At 41.2% G+C, this 23,112-nt stretch overlaps 1 protein-coding gene and 1 long non-coding RNA gene across 28 annotated transcripts in view; one reads left to right on the top strand and one right to left on the bottom strand.

Moving 5' to 3' along the window:
• LOC116243858 (uncharacterized) overlaps positions 1–23,112 on the top strand; it is a 654,784-nt gene that overhangs the window by 397,662 nt on the left and 234,010 nt on the right. For 21 of the 27 annotated variants that reach the window (XR_016470628.1, XR_016470627.1, XR_016470625.1 and 18 more), the window contains one exon: positions 20,193–20,334. Coding sequence is in view for 3 of the 27 variants with exons in the window: in XM_090149389.1 (XP_090005515.1) it covers positions 20,193–20,334 (142 nt within the window). In the remaining 24 variants the exon portion in view is untranslated. Of the gene's footprint in view, positions 1–10,825; positions 11,035–16,058; positions 16,151–17,431; positions 17,520–20,192; positions 20,335–23,112 lie in introns of those variants that run through there. The other 6 variants (XR_016470622.1, XR_016470630.1, XR_016470631.1 and 3 more) reach the window with 3 other exon arrangements.
• On the bottom strand, positions 7,300–10,751 carry LOC149916174 (uncharacterized). Its single transcript, XR_016470775.1, has 3 exons — positions 10,609–10,751; positions 9,005–9,074; positions 7,300–7,438 (listed from the first exon to the last, which is right to left on the bottom strand). It is a non-coding gene; the product is annotated as an uncharacterized LOC149916174 (long non-coding RNA).

Raw genomic sequence — 23,112 nt, 5'->3', positions numbered from 1 at the left:
GTACCAAATATGTGAATAATGGCTCTATAAGGATTGTGAATTTTTCGGTAGATAGCAAATGGTTTTCAAGAGAAAATTCTACTAGAAACTGCATCTTGCAAACAGCAAATTTTTAGGATAAGTGCTGAACCTCGATTTAAATGCCCGTTGCCCAGAGATTTAAGAGAAAAGGCTTGATATATGGGCAGCATAACGTTGCAAATATTTCAGGTTCGACCTCCTGTGAGCTCTGACTGTCCTCACCTGAAACCACAGAAAACGATGGCAATGTTGTATTATTTTTGAATTTCTATTGGACTTCTAATGTGTGTAACCCTATGGAAGTGAGGGCACATATCACCTCCCACCCAACTTAAAGCTGTGCGTTTCCAAAGGCACCTTTGATTTGGAGGGAGGTCACCCCCTGTACTTTGCAAGCTGTTGGCTTTTTTTTTTCCCCTGCAATTTCAGGCAAGTTTTGAAAGGTTTCAGTGATATTCATTGTCCGTTTTTATTTCTCTTATTGTAGAGAACATGGTGCTAAGGGAAGGGAGAGGTGTGGCTCATCTTTGTGCCCATCCTGGTGGGCTGACTTGGCTGGGGTCATGGCACCAAATAGTTTATTGTAGGGTAAAGAATAGCTCACTGCCAAAGTCATATGTAGAGCAGTATATTTCAAAGTTATTTCAAGTTTTGCTCTACAATCCTCTCAAAACATTCACGTAAATCAATTGTACAGGTTTAGCTCTGTTGTCATTGACATTGTCTTGGTTCTAAGTGGCAACACAGCCTTTCCCACACCCCCTGAGCCACATGGGGGGTACACGGGGTGCTCCTGTCCTCCACAATTACGTGCAGTGGTCCCTGAAATACCTGTGGATAGACTGGCTTCATATGTAGCACTGCTGTGTCAGTGCATTCAGAAGCAGAGCTGGTAAAGCAGGGACACTGCAGTCTGACAGGGCTGTGCTGCTGGCTGTCCCAGTACAGCTGGTAGAGATCTGCTTCTTCAGAGATTGCTTTTTGTTTCTGCAGAACGTGCATTTTTTCTGTGCTTCAGCTCCCCTTGCTGGGCTAGGACTCATTGGCACTGTGTCTTCGGTCTGTGAACAGCAGGAGCAGTTCTGGGTGTAGATGAAGCCTACCAAGCATTTGTGTGTTGCCTAACCAGTGAGCTCTGCCCTTCTAAAAGAAATCAACATGCTGCTATAATAATAATAATAATAATAATAATAATAATAATAATAATAATAATAATGTTACTTGGTCCACAGGTTGTGCTCAAAAGCCACAAGGCTTATTTTAGGCTGGCAGACCAACTTGAACACAACCATTTTTAGAAGTGTGAAATCTAAATTAAGATATTGATAATATCATCCCAGGATGGATATTTTGAATTGCTTTTTAACCGAAATTAGCATTTTATCTGAAAATGGTAATGGAAAGAAAACTGCTTGCTCCACCAAGGTATATCAGAAACACACACAACTGCATTTAGATGTGATGATAGAATAATTGTTTTCCATCAAGCAAACCAAAGAAGAATCCATAATAAAATTTTACAAGTTAGCTGCCACTAAGAATAAACTCAAGAGCACTATATGAAATGAATTGGGTGTTTTAACTGAATCTTCTCTCAGGACAATAACTCTAATGTAGAGCCAGGGTCTGAGGAGGTCACCTGCAGAAAGCCCTCCTGGGGCACTTCAGAGGAGAAAGGAAATATTCTGCTCCCTGTCAGGTTCACTTCATGTCCTAATATGTCTGAGGATGTGCACTGAAAACATAATACACAGTCACCATTATGAGGGCTTAGATAACAAGAGTCATTAAGAAATCTCTGAGGGTAACAAACTTAACCCTGTATGAACTTAAGGATCATATCCTGCTACTACAGTGAAGAGTAAGTCACGTTGATTGTAATTGTGACTGAGCTAAAATGTCACTTACCATTAGGATCAAGGTGTTGGTTTTTTTTAGAATTACAGAATTTCTTTAAGAATATGTGAAAACTCATAGTGGCATCTACCAAACATAATCTGTAGTGATCTTTTCAGTGCAGTGAGAAGACCTGGATTTCCTGCTAGTGAAGCATTGGCCCTATCTAAGATTCTGTGTGTGCATGAGTGAGGTGCAGAATTCAGCGCAGGATCACAAATTAAAATACTGATTGAGAAATCTCTGCATTTGTCATCACAAGTAGGTTCATAACTCCATGGCTTCTGTTCAGGCCCTTGGGCTACAGCAGGGTGGATGGCAGCTCCCTGCAAGCACAGTGTGTTTGGTCTTCCACGGGACGGGCACTGTTCCCAATTAGGAGCGGTCACAAATCTCAGTGCATCCTCACAGCTGGGAATGCAGGCCCCATTTTAGCCCCTCTTTATGAGACATGGAGACCTCTTTAGCTCCCCTTGCCCAAATTTCTGCTCTCCATCCTACCACCATAGTTTCAAGCCTTGAGCCTCATCTCATGCATGTTTTTATAGCTCATTTTAACTAGGATGCCATCAGTTTGAACAATTACAAATTGCAGTGATGTTAAAAGATCCAGGCAGCCCTTGCCAGAAGTCAGCAAGGCCAGGAATTAGCACATTCTTTGCTCTGCAGTCATACAGGGGCTGTTCTCTTGGTTCCTCTGCCCCGTGCCTGGCAGGAGGAAACCAGCCTGTCAAAAAGCTGTTAGCATTTGCCTTCCTTGAACTCCTACAAGTTGCTCACACTGGTGAAGGAGCTTGGCTAAGCATAGAGTTTTCAATATATCGTGTTTACTTAAGGGGATTTAGGTACTAACAGAAAACATTGTGTAGATACAGACTAACTACAAGGAGTGTGGATCATTTTTATTACTCTGGCTATGCTTCTAACTCAGTTCAATTCAGTAACGCTTTTTGGCTTGATAAACTATGAAAGTCTTCTGTGTTAAAAAAAAAAAAAAAAAAAAGCAAAATCCCTTGGGGATTTTTCAAGATCAAAAATGATGGAAGGAGCCTTCTTCACAGCAGATTCAGTCCTTTGTGGCCTCTGTCAGCAGCGCCCATCTCTGCATCTCTGAGCTGGTGTCAGGGTGCTGCTCACAACAAAGCCATCACCTTTCCCCTGGGACCAGGCAGAACTTTCCTCTCATCAGATTTCATTTCTTGGAAACACTTTTCGTTTCCTGGTGATCGAAGGAAATGGTTTCATGGCTTTTCTTTTTTCTTCTCTTTTCTCTTGGTTTGGCCACTAGATGCAATTACATTCACTTTTTTAGCATGGCTCAAGCTGCAGTAGCTAACTGAAGGCTCTGAGCAGCACAGTGTCTGTGGGATGCTAATAGACACATACTCTCCAGGGGAGGCAAAATCTGAGTCCCTGTGAGGTGGGAGTCCCTGCCTTTGTGGTCTTGTGATGAAACAGACTCAGCCTCATTCTTCACTCTGTACAATAAATCAGGAGTGATTTCCTTGGAATAAAAAGAGGTTGCAAAGAGATAAAAACGGTGACAGGAGAATTACTGCCCATCTCTGTATGGAACACACAGTTGGTTAAATCCCCTCATCGCTCAGGTGGTGCTGAATGTCATGCAAGGAAGCGATCGTTCAGTCTGTGCTGTGCAGGATGGAGCCAGGATGTTCATGTGCTGGGGGTGCAGCTGTTTCTCCCTCAGTGTCAGCATGCTTTTACTCACCTTTGCTGCTGAAGTATCAAAAGAGGGGTGGCGAGCAGGGACAGGGAGGTGATTGCTCCCCTCTACTCTGCTCTTGTGAGGCCCCATCTGGAGTACTGCGTCCAAGTGTGGAGCCCCCAGTACAAAAAAGACAGGGAGCTGTTGGAGAGGGTCCAGAGGAGGGCCACGAAGATGATCAGGGGACTGGAGCAGCTCCCCTATGAAGACAGGCTGAGGGAGCTGGGCTTGTTCAGCCTGGAGAAAAGAAGGGTGCAGGGTGACCTCATTGCAGCATTTCAATACCTAAAGGAGTTTACAGAGGGGAGGGGAATCAACTCTTTGAAAGGATAGATAACTGTAGGACGAGGGGAAATGGTTTTAAGTTGAGAGAGGGGAGATTTAGGTTGGATGTCAGGGGGAAGTTTTTTACAGAGAGAATGGTGAGGTGCTGGAACAGCTGCCCAGAGAGGTTGTGGATGCCCTGTCCCTGGAAGTGTTCAAGGCCAGATTGGATGGGGCCCTGGGCAGCCTGGTCTAGCATTAAATGAGGAGGTTGGTGGCCCTGCATGTGGCAGGGGGTTGGAGATTCATGATCCTTGAGGTGCCTTCCAACCCTGGCCATTCTGTGAAATCCTGTGAAATTTGTTCACCTTTCTCCATTTGTAACTCAGTTCTATACCTACACACATTTGCAACTGAGATTCAAACAAGACAATTTTGTGCTCGCAAAGAGAAGAGTACTTTACAGCTCTACCTGTTGTCTGTGTAAGTGTATTGATGCTTGACATGCTCGCAAGAATTCCTTTCTCTCTGTGCCTCCAGTTCTCTTTGTCAGTAAGAAACAGCACATGTATAGTTCTAAGTGCTGAAAAGCAAATATTGATGTGATAAATTAGCTTCCTCCCCCCAGTGTTCTAAATATGGCTCTACTTTGAAATTAAGTGCACTACAGAATATTCAGTTGCAGCGCATTGCTGGCATACGGTTTTTAAATTGTTAGTGTTTGGCAGCCCTTGGTTTTTAAATTCCTACTGATCACAAGTAGCTGGCACTAATCAGCTCCAATAGAGTTATGGTACTGTGTACCCTCTTAAATGGCTGGAGTGCAGATAGACATCTAAAACTCCCATTTGTAATAGCCACATGCCAGAAACACTTTACTCTGAGCAGGGTTTTTATTTTACTTTTTACATCTCTCACATTTTACATCTGGTTCAACAGTTCTGAGGGAAACTACATCTGATGTGATAGCAGGAGATCTATATCACACATCTCAAAACCTGCCAGAAATGCAATTTAAATATAGTTTTGGACAGAGTAAAAAAGTCTTATTGATATCAGATGTCTGGGCAGTGAGAAGTTGAGCTGTCTCTCTGCTTGATTTGCTTTAACAGAAGGAAATCATCAGGTGAAGTCTTGGTTCTACTAGAACCTCTGAAGGCTTTGCCATTAGTTTCAGCCATTGTGTTCACCTTGCAGCTTGCAAAGCTGGACAGCCTGATTGGTAAAGGCAAACCTACATACAGCATTTTGCATGGAGCAGGAGTGGTTGGATTTGTTTTCCAGTATGGGTAACTACAACCTCAACTGTGCCACAGACTACAGAGAGAGATCTTTTCCAGCTTGGATTCACCACAAGTTTGGGACAGGAAAGCTGCTTCTGCTGTCTCACTCAATTCTAGTCTGTTTTCATGGTGCAGCCATAGAAATATCTGGAGGTTCAGATAACGTGGCTTAAGTCAGGAGGAATTTTATGCCTTCTTCATCTGTGAGTGCGTGTACCAGCAGAGCTGAGCTGGACTTTGTGGGAGCAATTCCTCCACATTGGACTGAAAGGAGTGATCTGCCCAAATTAGCACCTCCCAGGGCTGGAACCCAAAGGGCTGTGTGCACATCACCTGCCAGTGGCAGCAGGTTTGTGCTTGGAAATAAGGAAGCCTATGCTTTCAAGAGTATCTTTATCTTTATCTTATATCTTTAAGCTTGCCAATACTTGGGGTTTGATGAAAATCAGACCCCGCTGAGCCAGGTCTGAAAGCTGCAAGCAGTGCCTGTCAGGCAAAGGCTGAGGAAAGTAACCTTGGGAGCCCATCATAAGCCAAAGCACGTGTGAAAGCACCCAGCTGGATTTTGTGCCAGCTGGGTAAGAAGTGTCCCTGCACAGAGTCAGGGACAAAGACTTACTTTATTATTGCTGCCATAATTATTACTGTTTTATACTCCTGAACCTGAATGAAGGAACCAGGCCCCAGTGAGATGGGCTCTGTGAGCAGATGCAGTTTGGCTCTTGTTGTGAAGCACACTGCAATGTTGCCTCATTACTTCTGCACCAAACGAAATCAAAAGCTGTCTCAGAATTCAGCAGGAGCTGAGGGCAAGCAAAGGCTCACAGGGAACACTCAGTGTGCTGTCAGGATCAGGCCCATAATGTGTAACTCCAGCCTCAAAAACTCATTTCCTTTGAAGCTCAGTTGAGTGTTACTACGACACATCAGCATGTTGCACCACACAGAGTATATCAAATTTGATGTCCTTTTTTTTCCTTCCTTTTTCCCTGGGAACCTGTAAATATCCTCTGGTAGCAAAACCAGAGAGGAATAAATTCTCTTCAATGTATTTACAAATGTGAGAAGCTTTTCAAGTTGTATTTGCAATTCTCTTTCTTGCAATGACCTCTATTTTCATAATCCTTCATGGAATATCATGGTTTAAAGAGCTTTCTCTTCCTGCTGTTTTTGTTAAAAGGTTTTTGGTGTGATATTTGGAAAGTCAAATTCTGCATTTAAATGTTGTGTTTTCACAGATATAAATGAAAGAGGCCATATTTATCTTTTTTTCCTTCTTTTCCCCTTTTCTGGGAACATCAAGCAATTCCACTCTTCTGCATATATTGTTAACTAAACCATGAGAGCATACGGCAGCTCTAATAGTAAGGCAATTGTGATTACATCTAGCTCGTAATTGCATTTATTTCCTCACGTATCTCCCAAAAGGTAAGCATTAGTTTGGCCTGTACAGGCATGTGTTAATGGCAAGAAAATCATCTGACAGCATGGCAGCAAGGAAAATAGCTTAAGTCACTGGAAGTCTCTCATGTCATGGACACTTGCAAAGACTCTGGGTGCTTTATTTTTTGCTCACATTTGTTTAAAATATGGATTTGCATCCAAATAACCAACATACTGAGAGAGAGAGCTGGAAGGTGTGGTTGTGTGATCTAACACAGGAGAAGACAGTAATGGTACTCAGAGGGATCGATGTACAAATAGTCATGGGCCCCATGCTTTGCTGTACATTCGATTGGCAGAAACACCTGCAGACCTATGGAAAGAGGTGAACAGATAAAGAGTGCCACGTCAGGGGATGGATGCTGAAGTTCACTTGTGTCCACATGCAATCTCATTGGTTTAATTGATGTAATATGTGGAGGACAGTGCTAGTCAGAGTGACCCACAGGGTCAAGCTTGACTCCTGTTAAAGCAAGGCTTTGCCAGGCACTGTAGCTCTGGCACAGTATGGTTGGAGGAATAGGCCTTGTGATCACTTTTTTACAGAATTCTGGCTAGAAATTTCACAGGTTTATGCCAAAGCCACGATGCATGATTTTCTCTGAGAAAAGAAGGAGTTTCTTATTTGAAATGATAAGCACGCTTTTGGTTTTAATGTCAATCAGAAAGTTTGCAAAGATCTCCAGAAGCTGCATTTCAGTCAGCTGAGCTGTCTGACCCGAGCTGTCTGATCCTGAACGTGGCTCCAGCAGAGCGAGCTTTGCTCATACAGAGCACGATCTAGGCCCATCTGTAGCAAAGTGTTCTGAAATTAGAGATACATGAGATGTTGTCAATTACTTCTCACTTACTGGGGAAGGCTGACACCTGTGGGTTGCAGGTACCAGAGGAGGAACGAGCACAGTGCTTTTTGCTGAGCTGTTGGGCTGGGCAGCCAGCATAGCCAAAGAAATGCTCGTACCATCAAAACTGGTTCTGCCTTCCAGGCAGCACAAACAAAGGAACAACATAATAACAGAAGTTGTTTACTGGGTATGTTGCTGCTCTCTACAAGGGTAAGGCGTTTTCCAGTTTTCTTGGGGGTAATAAAACTCTTGGCAAATGCTGGGCACACTTCTGGAGAAGTTCTGCTCTTCTGCCTTGGTAGACATCCCCATCACTTAGCTGCTCACAGTATGACAGTCATTAAGGCATAAAATGGAATTTGTGAGTATGGCCAAGAACCACTAGAGGACTAAAATCCAGCTTGTTTGGTTTTGTTTTGTTTTTTTTTATTTTAGTTTTGTTTTTGGCTACTTTGTAGTATTATTGTGTTTAGCGTTTCCTATCTTTCAAAGCTCCATTGAGTTAAAAACTTCCAGTCCAAGAGCACAGATCAGCTGTCCTAATAGTTACTTCTTTTTTTTCTCCAAGAAAAGGAGCCTAAGCTTCTCCTCCAAGCATTATAAGCAACGGTGTGATTATTATGTGCCATGGCAATGTGAGGAGGAGGCAGCAGAAGAATGAGTGTGGATAAATGAGAAAATAAAGGTGCACAGTCTGTGTTACAGCACAGAAATGGGGCTTGTCTTCTGGCTGGAATTGAGGTCAAATTACAACATCGAAGCACTGCGTGAGGAAAAGCAGAAGGTTGGACTGGATTTTTGGTCTGTCCTCTGTGACACAATTTACAGAGTGCTGAGAAATCTGTTTTCAGATCTGTTTCTGGATTTGTATGTGGTGTCTCTAAGAATTATGTTAGCTTTTTCCATTCTGCCATCTGACGATGTTAATATTTAGAAGGCTTTTTTTTTTTTTTTCATAAAAACAGCAACAACATGGAAAATATTAACAGGAAACATTTAGATGCTGCAGGAAATTACAGCTGTGAAGTGTATGTCATGTTAGCAGAAGATTGAATGAAGCTTCTTCCCATGTGAACTTTTAAATCTACGAAGAAGAGGTGTGTTTCTCCATATACCTGCTGTTAAGTGGGATGGAATATGTGAATAACAATATTATGGAGTGCTTTGCTGTAGTGGCCAAAGAATCAGTGGATACCTTTAAAGGTGGTTGAGTTGCATAGTTCTTGGGAATCATGAACATAGTGAAAGATGTGTTGCATTTCTGCAGCTGGTGAGGTTCCTGTCCTAGCCTGAGCCCTGCATTGCAGGTCTTTAGTGCTGGGACAGTGGGCTTTCAGATACCAAAGACTCCGGCAGCCTTAGACCTGCAAGTTCAGAGCAAGCAGCAGAGCTGCCCAGACAGACAGGTGAATTAAGGCATGCTGAGCTTTGTTTAGTTAGCTAGCTGGCATGAGCCTAGTCTGGTTAATTCAATATTACATTTACACTTTCATAATTTGTATCCCTCTAGCATTGCTGTGACTCACACCAGGTGATGGCTGTGCTCTTCAGATCCTACCCAGGTTCCTTCATAAGGCTTTTTCTGACCTGGTTGACCTAGAGAGAACATGGGAGCTGGTTGAGCCTTTCTGTGAAAGCTGCTACTTTCATGCTGAGCAGGAAACTAACGCACAGAAATAGCAACAAAATAGAATGTAACCAAAGCAAAGAGAAAGAGGTAGAGAAAAAAAGATGACAGGATTTTTTGTGAGGAACTCTGTACTTCAGAAAATGCCTAACATCAGAGAGAAGCTTTTCTGCTGGTGTGCCTGCCCCACATACTGCATGAGAGCAGGGGACCAACAGGAGGGTGCAGCTTTGTGCTGTAAGCTCAGCCCAGCCACCGCACCGAGGAATTCTGTCCTGGCAGTGCAGGAGCTCTCATCAGGATCTGCACTCCTTGTATATCCACTTTCTACACCCACGGGATGGCATCAATTCTGCATGTGCTCATATTCACAGAACTGCCGTGCTCTGCAGTCTGCAAGGGGCGGATATACCTGATCTGCCTCAAACTAACAAATCCCCCTGTGCTTGGAAATAAAGCAAACCTCAGAAGGGGGGAAAGTTCCCTCTTTGGAGATGATCAGATGCTGTAATATAGTTTCTTTTGAGCCATATTCTGTTGGGCAGATAGCTATTGATGTGGTCCCCGTTGTCACTTAGGTATTTGGTTTATTCATTATTTTCATTTATATTGTTTGTGTAAAGCACCTAGAGGCCTGTGATAAGCAAATTTCATCGAATAAAATAAGCCAACTTTAGTAGGTCAATTAGCATTCTCCAAAGATCACACACTTTAGCAGGGAGTTTTGCAGTTTACCGCTGTTGTCCATGGAGAAAATGGAAAGCAAACCCCTTCCCTCTCATACGGTGTCAAATATCAGCTCTAAATTAGAATGTTACTTATTCTTACTGAAACTGGGAATTCAGCGTATGAGCTGACTAATCACAATGCTGTGCTCTGATTTCACTTCTGGAGATCATCCAATGAAAATAGCCCTTTTTTACCTACTGGGAAGAAATAGGCAAATACAGTCATGTTTCTAATGTGTTTACACAGTATATCAGCTCTTTCCAGGTTGCTTGCTAAACGCAGCTTAAGAATGTTCTAAGATACAGGCAGGGAGATTTGTAATGAGACCAATTCAATGCATTTCTAGTGTCTCTTTTGTTTACTTTATGGTTGTAAAATCAATAAAACTTAGGTGCACCAAATAATATAGCTCAGTAACGTGGCGGTGCATGCTGATGGAAGTTGTCCTGATGGTGAATTTATTTTACATTTGAGCATTATGAGCTTCCTTCTTTCTCTGCTTACACAACTTTTAGCTCTTTCATTGCCTCCTTCCCTTCACTTCCATGGCTTCCCAAAGGGAGTCCTTTGAGATGCTTTTACTTCTGCTTAAGTGTACTTTGGTTCTTTCTTGATGCCTCTCTGCTCGAAGCTCTTTCTTCTTTCTAGGTATCTTCTGACTATGACTTTTTCACTACTGGGTGTGCTAACAAATTATTTTGAGTACTATATTAAAATATATTAAATTGTGTCTTTCAGTTTACTAAGGTCAACCTCCTAAAGTTAGATAATTACCTTTATAATTTGTCATCTAAATACGTGCTCTGATTTTTGCTCGCAGTTTCATTTACTTTTAGTTCTAGGCTTAGAGGATTGATGTGTTTCTACTTTGCTAATTAGGGGTTAAGCTTGATATCATGTTCACCCATACCAAGCCATATGAGCTGTCTGTCCTCAGAATAAGAATACTGTTACCATGGGTTGCATTTGTGACATTGGTCTTCCAAAGAATCAGTCTTGGAAACACTATGTTTTCTTTTCTTTGGCTAAGATTGTTGTGGCCTAAGGGTGCAGATGAGGTGTATCAGAGGGCAGAATGGATGGGAAAGAGGAACAAGGAATTGTAGGATCACTGCTGCCAGGCCTCCTGTGCTCGAGATTCAAGATCCTGGGAGTGGAGGGTGCACTGTGTTAGGACATGGTCAGATTTGTATGCTCACTGTAAGCTCTTGTTCAGAATGCGTTGAATTAAGGAAAACAAGTGTTTTAAAGATGTTCAGAATGACTGTATGCGTGTGGCAATGTGACATGCTGCTGTTTTGTTTCTTTTTTTTCCCAGTAAGTAAGGGGCATAGATGCCTAAAGCAGTTCTCAAACCTCCACAACCTTTTGATTAATTTCACTTGTTTGCTGTTGTTCATCAGCCTAGTCGTACAAGTGACTGGCTCTTTAAATCAGAACTTTTCCATTACAGTCATGGATGTTTCTTCTTCCTACCTCATTCTTTCACCAGTCACGCCAAAGTTATCACACACTACATTGCAATCCAAACATTCTGGTTTTAGTGAGAATGCATAAATTATTTTGATTTGTGATTGCTGTAAACTCTGAAAGCTTGTCCTGTGCTCATTCCACAGAAATCATTCTTAGAGACACTGCATGTTACATATGGTTTGGGAGGTCAGCTTTGTAGGTGGCTTCAGAGCTGAGTGATTCTCATCAGTGCTGAGTACCAAATCAAGCAAAATCAGGCACAGAACAACCACCACCAGCCTGACCACATTCAGCTACATCCCACTGCTAATATCAAGTTGATAGACTTTTAGTCCTGGAATGTAAAGAACCCAACCCAAGCCAAAACAAAACTGAGAACCAACTACCACCCTAAATCTAATGAGACTTTATCTGTCTTGTTTTTTTTTTTCTTCCTGGGATATAATAAATTAAACATAGTATGAAATGCAAAAAGGTTACATTGAGACATATAATATTTGAAGGTTTAATTCATTTTTCTAGTGTATAAGACACAAGGCTATTAAATTTTTAAAGCAGTGATCTCCTGAAGTCCCTACTTTATGAGGGCTTTCTTCATAAAGATAAATGGTTTCCTTGCCAAATCAAATGCAGATTTGAAACAAATTAAGTTAATGTTCAACGGTACAAGGTAGAATGGATGGGGGAACTGTTTTATTTTGCATTGTAATAACCATATACACCTAAATCAATAGCTGTGGAAAAAAAAAGGCAATAATATCACGTAACTGCAGGAAATGAAATATAGTGAGATGAAGGGGGGAGCGGGTTGCAGAATGAAAGGATTTGTATTGGAATAATGACATTTCATTAAAAAGGGAAGGAGTGCTATTGAATATAAGTCCATACCAGTAAATTCTATTTCTTATAATAACACTTGAGATGAGTTAAAGTTGCCCAAGTATTGTGATAGAGCATCTCGCTGAATTCCTTTCTTATATTATGCTGTAATTTTATGTTAAAAGAAAAATTTGAAATGTTAAAGAGGCAGTGCATGTTTTCTAAAGTGCTTTCTATTCCTCCTAATGTTTCATTTAACTTGTATATTATCCTGTGCTCCTGCAGTCTGAGCAAGAGGAAGTTTATCAGTTTTGTTCTTCTGTGAGTTTCCATTAAGGAAACAAAACAAAATGTGAATTGGACACTGGTGAAAGGTGTTGATTGAGAGTGCTGGGGATTAAAGCTCTCTTGTTATCCACAGCACAGGGTTGGGCTGGTGAGTAGCAATGCCAGCAAACAGCAGAGTGAGTCCAAGCTCCCTGTAACTTTGAAGGGTCAGATCCTCAGGTAGTGTAAATCAACAGCAGCTATTGAAGATATAGAAGTTAATACTTCAGAATGAGACTGTCTGCAGTCTTTTTTTCAAAGCATCTTGAAAAGGAATCCTGGTTCCCCCTGGAGTCAATGGCAAAGATCTTACTGATTTCAGGATTTTGTCCTCTGGGTGTCACTTCTGGAGTGTTCTTGAAAGAATCACCATTTAAAATCATAGAACAGAATCATAGAATTGTGTTGGAAAGGGCTCTTAAAGACCATCTAGTCCAACTCTATTGCAATGTGCAGGGACACCTACAGCTCCATCAGGTTGCTCACAGCCCAGTCCAGTCTGACCTTGAATGTCTTAAGGCACAGGGCATCCACCACCTCTCTGGGCAACCTTTATTATAAATAACTATTTCCATATATCCAATCTAAATATCTTCACTTTTAGTTTGGAACGCTTTCCCCTTGTTCTATCACAACAGACTCTAGAAGACAGGAAGCTACTCCGTGTGTTTCATGTCAGTCATTTCCTGTTTTGAGATTGCCCATGGATGGACCAGTCCCACTGGTTGGGCAACTGAGAGATACATGTGGTTACTGGAAGTCAAGATGAGACTATACTGTGTATGTCACCGATGTCAGATCTAGAGGAGCTCATTGGAGGGACAAGTTCCTTTTGGTCTTTTGCATTAACTGGGGTATCAGTGTGGGCATCGCTGCTGAACCTCTGCTGAGTGATCATCAGGAACATCACTTGCAGTACTAAAAGGGGTATGGGATTGTAAAGAAAGGGACATTGGCAGTGTCCTAGTGCCTTCATTTCAATTGTACCAGCATGGTTGGAACTTGAATGTCAGACAGCTGCCTCAGAGCGTCTCCCTGCCATTCCTCTACAGTGTATGCAGGGCACATGAAGTGGCCATAATCTCTTTCAGCAGTTTTTGCACTGTCTTCTTTTGCAGACAATGTCATAAAAAGCATTTAGCATAGAGCTAGACCTGTATTTGTGTAATAATGACAATTTTGACATTAATGACAAAAAATTAAGTTTTTGGAACTTAACTGTGACTTACTGACTTGCACACTGGTGAAAAGATTAAGAAGAGGAGCCCAAAACCAAGAGAACACGGCACCTCTTAGTGTCAGTCTCATCATATCAAGGCTTCTGTTTCTTTTGATGTGTTTCTGGCAATTATAGAAATCAAGTAATGCTTTACTTGGATTTCCTGTACTAATTAAATAAAATTACTTTAGTGAAAAATACACAAAAATTCAGAAAACATTTGGATAAAACTTGGCTCATTAGAAATTGTGGCACCCTGTCTGCCCATCATAGAAGAGACATTTTTGCTCAGAGCTCGTGGCTTAATTTCCTTTGAACAGACGTCTGACGATCCCCTGTGTGCAGTTAAAGGATGAAACTTTTCCCCACATACATAGCTCTGCATCGTTGTTCCCCCAATACAATTTGCATCTGTGTCATTCCTACTTATGCCCTGAGCAACCAACCAAGGAGCCGTCCCTTTGTGCTGAGCCAGTGGGGGGCTTGCTTTGAATTATTTTTATACTCATAATGAGCTATGTGCTTCACTTGTTGGTTCATTTGTTTTAATAGGGATGGGTCAAGCAAATTTCAGACCTCATTCAGTTTGAAGAGACTCATTGCTAAAAGCACTCTAAAATTGTATGTATCTGTACCTGAGGATGTCTGAATTCCTTAGCTTGCTTCAAAACAAGATCCAAATATGAGCTCGCTGAAGCAAATCTACTTTTCAGAACTGTATATTGCAAAATCAGTACCCATCTGTATCAGCAGGAGTTGGTATCATCACATCCTGAACGATCTAGGGTTCGTCTGGATTCCTATTAATATGTCTCATCTGAGAACATTGTGGGCTACAGTTTTCATGCAAATGTATTTGTTTCAGCAATGTCATTCATAGCCTTCTTTCATAAGTTCATCAACATGTTGTTATGCCACAGGACTGATAGCATCTGAGGATCTGGCTGTCTTTGATTCGGGCCATGAGTGAAATGGGAGCTCAGTGGAATTAAATAGTCTTTTAAAATAAATTTTTAGAGAAGTTTTGTTTTGTTTTTTTTTTTAAACAAGAAAAAAATAAGAAAAAAAGTATACCCACACTCTCATGTAATGTGGCACTGGGAGTTTCATTTCGCAATATGTACAACTAATCAACAATCATTTGTGCATTGCTATCACATTTTCTGGTTCTGCTTCTTCTGGATAGGACACCTGGCATATGATCCCTTAAATTGCTTTTTAATTTTACTTCTCAAGAAATTAATTATTGACATGTCCTAGAATCTGAGCTACTCTAAGCAACTGTTAGTGGGTTTGTCATGTACGCTTACCAGTAAAATTCACAAGTTGTGCTGTCCTAGAAATTACGTAAGTCAAATGGAGAGCAGAAACATGCTGCATGGTTTATCTAAATAACAACACAGACTTAATGGTAAATATTCACTCTGAACTTTCCAAGAACATCTTGTAGCATAAAAAAATTTACTGCAGAAATTCTCAGATAGTGATTTTAGATAATCGGTAAATGTAAGAATTTCACTATGTTGCAAGAACAGTAAAAAAAAAAAGATGAAATATACTGAATAAAGATTTTATTGTGAGTTATTTGCTCAGCTCTGCTGCAGCATCCATTTTTTCCCCCTATATAAAAATAATGAAGTCAATAAATGTGTTTAGGTGACCTCGGAGACATACAAAAAGGATGTTATGAGATGGGTGAACGCTGGATACAGTATTTCATTCAGATGCTGAACAGCTGTTGCAGTAGACAATGCTGGCATCCTGTTTTTCACCATTAATACTAACTTAAATTGCTTTTTGATTGTGTATATATTCTATCATAGTGTGGGAATGTGAAAAAGACTCCTAACTTGTCTGCCGTTCTGTCTCACCTGCCTGTGCAGCTTTCTAATGTGTAATTAGAAATGGTGAGTAGGAAGCTTGGTGGGCAGTGTGAGGGACTGCATACAGCTTTGCCCAGACGCTGCTGATAAGCTAGCCTCTTTCTAGAGCCCATTGGGCTGATCAGTTGGCCTAGTGCAGATAGCTAGGTACAATTTCCGTGTTCCCATGCACAGAAAAACTAAGGGGGTGGCCCCTTGTGCTTTCCTTGGATGTACTCCTCCTAGGGAGTTACCTGCCTTGGTTCCTGTCTGGTCCTAAGTGCTCTGTGCACAGAAATTTGAAAAATACTGTACAAGGAGATAAACAAATTAGCACGTTAGGACCAATTCTTACACAGATTTAATATTTGTGGCAGTTGTGCATTTCCCCTTTGCAGGATGATGAAAACCAGAGGAATTTTGTGTTAACAATTAACAACGTGAAGAGAATTCTGTGTTAGCTTGACAACATTTTCTCTCCATTTTCTCGGAGTTCAGTATTTATTTTCTTTCCAATCCAACAGCTGTTGGAGTGGAGGGGCACACCTTGTCAATTGCTGAATGACCTCCTTTGTAAATTGAGTGAGAGTGTGCGATTTGCCCTGGAGCATCTTTTGTAAGTAATTAGTGCAAATCAGTCAATAGATCTGTGTTAGCAGCACCTTAAAAATTGCACTAGTTCGGAAAATGCTGCAGTCTATTATATGTTATCTTTTTTAAGTGCCATTGGTTTAAAATGTGAGAGAATTAACCATTTTTAAAAACAGATCAGTAGTACTTTTGATACAGATGGCTTTATGCATTTATGCATACAGGAGGTGTCTTCCACTTATTACATATAAAAGTACTTCTGAGGTATTTCCCCATTAATTACTTGCACTGAAAAAACATGGATATACAATGATCCTTTTGACTTGCTAACTCTATGGGATGTTCCAGCAGCTCCACAGATTTTCTTCGCACATGTATTGTCTGTTTTGCTGAGCTACAGCTACCCAAGAGGCAAGCCAAATGGAGGGGCTCTGATCTTAATATGGGGTGGGAAGGGAAAGGTTGAGCTATATAGATGTGATGGCTACCAGGGGAGGTTGCTTGGGATTGAGAGATCTGTGAGTGCAAGGACCAGCTCTAATGTCCATTTTGGCATTTCAGGGTCACGCATGGCTGTCACACTCCACTGGCTCTTCATCTTCTGTGGTGCAATTTTTTCATCTACAAAGTATAGATGCTGAAATGCTCCAACCAGCTCTTTGCCCCTCACTGAATTCTTGCTAATGGAGTCCAGTTTTTTTTTCTTTTTTAATGGAGAGAGATATCGTTTATCATTTGAGTCTCTGTCTTTCTCAGATTTTGTGATTTTTGCAACTTCATGGTTCTGATTCCTTTTCAAAGCAGTCTGCCTTTCAGACCCTGGGGAGATGAATTCCAGTGAGTGTGCTGACATGAAGAGTGCTCTCGAAAGCACATCTAGAGGCCTCCACTCCTTCATATTCACATACCAGAGCCCACTTGTTTGTTGCTTGTATGAATAATTAAAAAAGAGTTTTCAGTAGTTTAGAAAATTTAATCAAAACAGAAAACAATCTCAGATCCTGAATAATACCTGTTTGAAAGTGGTGACCACTGTATGTCCATCACTCTGAGATGAGCCTGGCCTGCCTTTCTAGTTGTGTGTAGAACACGAGTTCTTCAGAGGACTAAAAGACAGTTTTTTAGGGTTTTTGTTGTTGTTGTTGTTTTTAAGAACTGTAATTAAGCAATCATAATAAATAATTAAGCAATCATAAATAAATACATAATAAATAAATAAATTTTAAATAAATACAGCTTGCATTTACATTTTAACATGCACTTCTGGTGTTTATTTAACTTTAATTCTTTTTCACCCCATCTATAGCAGGCATTCTGAATTCTGCCACTGCCATGACAGGAGCCTTTGGACTCAAGCTGCCATGGTCCTTGAAGTCATCAGCAGGGTGGGACAGGTGGGTTGAAACTGAAATGCCAACCAGTTAGAAAGATGCAGTGTTCTACCCCACTCAGAACCAGATCTTGCAAAGCAATTCAAACTTAATTCTCATCAGAAACGGTGTACGTTCATCTCAGCTGTATAAAGTTCAGCGTTCCCCACAGTCAGAGATCTGGACTGGCTTTTCAGAGGAGCTCAGCAGGCACCAACCCTTGTTAAGAACAACAGGGTGCTGCTCAGGATTGAATGCCTTTGAACGTCTGATCGTGTTGCTTTATTTATTTATGTAGATTTGTGTATGCACAGATATATACAGCATGCCCAGGAACAAGCATGCACACACACATGACAGCTCTAGGGCCTGGATTTTCAAAGCATCCTAGGAGAACACATCGAGAGATGGGTGCCTAATTAAAATTCATCTCCTTCCTGCCTTTGGCATAACTTAAACCTACAGCTAAAACCTAATACCAAAGCATGACTCAGGGGCAGCGGCATAATTCAATAAAACCCACAAGAAGCAAGCTAGGCAAATTAGCCTTCCTTTCACCAGCCCTACAGTTCCCCATTTCTTGTTTGTGAGTATGGAAGGAAAATGACAAATGAATGCCAAGCCTGTAAAATAGTGCCCGTAGGTGGGAGTCTGGGGTCAGGGGCTCTCTCTGCCATGTATGCACATAATACTCTCAGCAAAAAGAGTCTGACTGTTGTTGAGACTGCAGTGTGCTGTTCATGGGTGTGTGGAAACCATACTTGGGTTACAGAGTACTTTCAGATACTTTGCACTGGAACTGAATCACAGTAGGAACAGCATATCGTCTCCCTTCATTGTACTGCAAAGCAACTGACAGATTCCCCAGAATCTTGTTCTTTATCTCTATTTACAAGAAGAAAATCCTGCATCCTGAACGATGATTTACCAAACTGATAGTTTTTATAACAGAATGCAGTGCTGTTTAGATTCTAACCTTGGTCCCAGGAGGGAGGAGGGTACCTGAGCTCAATGCCTCGCATCTATTCTGTATCCAATACAGCTAACTTAAACAGCCCACCAGAGGAGGAGGTGAAATACATTCATCAGAAAAGCTTTTACATCACCACAAAACTCAAAATCCTTGAGGATACATCCTCAACAGGTAGTTTGGAGGAGTGTAGAAGGTGATTTTTGGTCTCTGGAGGCTGCTGTGGAGAGGAAGGGAGCTGAAGGCCCCTCTGTCCTAACCAAGCTGAGAGCCAGGCTGGGTTGGAGCCTGGGACAGAATTGCTTCTCCAGCAGCTGAATTGTAAAAGAAAGTGGCTGCAAATACATTTTGCAGGAGGAGTGATTCTCTGTTTCTGTTTCACTCAGAAGAGGCTGGCAGGATGGGGCCTCTGAGGAGCACAGGAGAGGAGCTTTAATTCCTGTGTCTTGCTCAGATTTGGTCAGAAAGCAGCACTGAGTTGTTCCTCCTGAGCTGCTGTGTAGGTATGCTTGGGGCAGAACGCTGTGCTCTGCAGTGGAACAGGCAGGTGGCTGTGAGCCTGCTACCTCTGACCCTATGCACAGGACCCCTCAAAGGGGGTGAGAGCCCAACTCCCCATTTTGTGCTTTTGCTCCTGAGTTCTGCATGCATTTGGCTCAACCCGAGGCTGGACCCTGACACAGAGTAGCTCAGAACTGCTTGGCCAAATGTTTTGTTCTCTGATTGCCAGCATCAGGCTGTAAGCTGCTTTATGGAGTCAGAAAGAATGAATCCCAAACCACTTTTGCTTCCCCGAACCAGTCAGGTTCGCTGCAGTTCTCTCGCTTATGCTTTTGGATGGTACTGACAGTGGAAAATGGATTTTTAATTAAAAAGAAAAAGGTATTAACAAATACCTCACATCAAAGCAACTGGTCTCTACCCTAACTAACCCAGGCTGCTTGCCCCCGCCAGGCTCCTGGACAAACACACTTCACCACTGTGATCTTAAGAGGCTGTAGTATCTTTCAGACAAGCTCATTCCTTAGACTTAATTAAAACCTAGTTCACTCCTTTATTCAATTTATGAGGCCTAGCCAGTAGGATTAAGCGATTACAGGCAAAAAGCCCCATTTGTGAAACACTCATAAGCTCAAGCTGCTAGACTGCTCAGTTGTACTCCATTAAATTAATAAGGAATGAATAGACTGATCCATTATGAATAAAGCTGTGGGGAGCCTCAGCATTGCCTCAGACTCTCTGCACACTCCTTAGAGAACATTTGTGCAAAATGATTATGTTCATATTCATTCAATTGGAATTCTATAAAAGTGGAATGCATAAATTACTCTAAAGATGGGGAGTTTATCTTAAACATTAACTATGTGTGTGAATTAATAAGACTATTATAAAACCATTAGCATTCAGTGTATTTACCTACGTATGCTGCATACCTAAACTAAATTCAACAATTGTTCCTAATTGCTATTCGTGTTGTGTGATCAAGCTGTGGTTCATTTTCCCTCGTAGTTATAATATTTATGAATTAGATTTTCTGTCAAAACTTCTGAACGCACCTTTCCTTTTCAGCTTTTCATTTGCTCCTGTAGTTTTTCAGAATATCAAAAACACTGGACTGGATCGTATTGGTAAACAGAAGATCAACAGATGCATGCATGCAGATGTGTTAAAGGACAACACTGAATAGTGAACATACATGCTCAAAACTAAACCTTTGTCTTTTATAGGGCACCAGATGGGCAAGGAGGCTACAGCTCCTGCAGGACCCAGAAGAAATGTCCAGATCCAGAGGGTGAGGAATTCATCCACCAGCTTCTGTCAGGTTGTGACTGTGCAGTCTGTTTCTTCTGGAAGAGCCCCAAGTGACAGGTAAGAAATGGAACACAAAAACACAAAACAAAAGTAGACTGAGTTGGTTAAAAAGAAAGCACAGCAGTTTTTAGAGGACTAATCCAGGTTTGTGTGATGATAAGTAGGAGTGTGCTGCAGGAGGAGGGAAGGGCTCAGGGCTGAGCTGCCTGGCGGAGATGCTTTGAGCAGATGACTTCTCCTCCTGTCCTTTTTCTCCCTTTCTGCCTTTTGAGATTCACTCTGTTGGTGCAGGTGAAGTAGTGGATCCTGTGGGATTAGTGAGTTGATTTGCCAGGGGTCAGGTTGAAGCCAAAAGCCCTGCATTGCTTGGACTGATTCAGTATGTGAAATGGCAATGAGGGATACCTAGGCATGGTATTATTTTCAGTGCTGTTCCTGAGCAGAGCAAGGAAGTTGTGTGTTAACATAGGTTAGCTAGCACATCTGACCTTCATTGTTCCCAGTGGAAGCAGTGACAATCTATTAGTCTTCCACAAGGAATATCACTGTCTCACAGCAGCTCTGAAAATCCCCCCAGGACACTCCTGGAACAACAATAATTCAGCAAGAGTTCACACAACGTTAGAGCTCTGTGAAATGTTAGTAACAAATCTCGCCTGGATTGAGAGGGGGATGTGGTAGGAAGGGGGGGAGGGATTGGTTTGAGAGGAGGCACAAACATTTCTAACAAGGCTGACCAGGTGGGAGTTTGCACCAGGAAAATTGTGCTTATGTTCTTGAAATGAAATAGCCAAAGAGATAAAAGAAGGCGGAAATCAGGTTTTTAGCATAATCGTGCTTCTGAAGTAGAGTATCAAGCTCAAAATCTGCATTTTAAAATGAAAGATGAAGAATTTAAGCTAGGAAACTAGGAAGCCCAGAAAGAGTCAGCTGAGCTCTCAGGAAATGGAGTGACAGAGTTTTAATACAGCTTGTAGAAAGACTATTTGAATCAAGGTATGATTGCTCTTGATACCAAAATAATACTGTGTATGGACAAGTAAACTTGTAGAAGATTTTGACACATGAAGTGTCTGCTGAAATCTTTTCACCAGTGTGCTTATAGAATAAAACGGTATAAGTAAAGAAATTCTTAGGTTGGCTACTGGGTTGCTTAGACTTTATCTTCTCATCTTCAGTTACAGTATCTTTTAGAACGCATTCTGTCTTTTAAATATTCCTATATCCTTTAGCCTGTAGCACGCTTGCGTTTTGTGTCCTGGCCTAAACTGGAGCATGGGCTGTTAGTGCTTGCAGTGGGGAGACAGATGCCTCGATGTGGGTGTCCTGATCCAGTGTTTGGGCTTAAGTAGAGATACAGTGTGGTCTGTGTTCAGGGCTAACCTCTAACTTGCTGTTTTGGAGATCTTTCGATTGGGAGGCCTATCTCAAGGCGCAGAGTTACTTGATGTCACTAGAGCCTCTGGGTGGCTTAATCCAGTCTTGATAGGATTAATAAACGAATTCTTGACTGAGCCTGCATGTGAAGGCTGTATTGGAGAAAGGCTTATTCTTTGGCCCAACTCCAAGAGAAACTAATCATCATGAACTTCATGCAGATTTACGATTATTCTTTCTATAGAAAGGGTTCGGCCAGCACACCGGCAATAATGAAAAGACTGCAGAAAAGAACAAAGCCAAACATACACAAGACAAACATGGTATATAGGTTTGTTTCCTTGAAATCCTTTGGATTTTCACGGAGAACTGATGTAGGAGTGCTATCATGTATTAAACCAGATAGAATCGTTATGCTCATCTCGACTCCAGGAGACAGAAATATCATACAGCATTATTTTTTCAAGAGAGATGGTATCACTAAATGAAGTGATAAGAAAGAAAGTTACTGTAGTAGTATGAAATATGTCCACTGGCTGCCATCAGCACAGTAATCTTTTATGTTCAAACTATTACTCAAAGTACGGATTATTCAAATGCTGTTCTTCTGTGGCATTCTTTTGGATGATCTATGGATGCCTGTTCAAGTCAGTGAAAAGAATGCTATTATTTCTGGTTGTTCTTAAAAAAGTGGTAGTGAAATAATGTATCTATTACATTTCAGTACACACATCTATATACATATTGGAAATACAGTATTATAGAAAGCATTTTAAAAGATGCTATTTAATTATCAAAATTCTAATTATATATATAAAAAAAAAAAAAAAAGCTCATCCAGAATTTTAAGCTTTCTTCTTTTTCTTTCCTTTTTTTAATTTCTTTTTCATTTTTGTTACTTAAAGAGGGTTGGAAAAGATTTTGCAATCTATTTTCAACACTGGGTTTTTAGGTATGCATGGATTTGTTAGATTATCTCCTACTTGTAGGATTTTCTTAAATAAGGCTGTGGAAGAGTCATTAAAATGAAAACCAAAGCTCTTTCACAGAGTTTTGGTTGCAAACTTTTTCCTTTTTTTTTTCAGTACAAAATTTTTCGCATTAAAATATGATTTTCCTGCCTCTTACACGAAAAGGACATAATGGGTGGACATAGGCTGTAGAATTCTTTCATTATTTACAGCAGCAGACCAGTGGTTTATAAGATCCAGTATCTATCTCAAAAGAAGATTAAAATCACTTGGCCAGCCAGGCAGCACAAGATGGCAACAATTCTTCTGTGATCCTTGCAAGTGATTAGTGTATTTCTAGTACCATGGGGACTGTTAATCCTTGTGACTTAAACTAAGTAGTGTAACTACAGATGTTACTACTTTGTAGATTCTGCATTATTTGGATCTCATTAATGTGTGAAATGGTTTATGAGCTACATGATATGTGGTGTGTGAATGGGTATAC

Source organism: Phasianus colchicus, chromosome 13 (assembly GCF_987193195.1).
Source record: "Phasianus colchicus chromosome 13, bPhaCol1.hap1.1, whole genome shotgun sequence".
Taxonomy (NCBI): domain Eukaryota; kingdom Metazoa; phylum Chordata; class Aves; order Galliformes; family Phasianidae; genus Phasianus; species Phasianus colchicus.
Note: the sequence above shows the minus strand (reverse complement) of the source record. Positions and strands in the feature narration are given on the sequence as shown.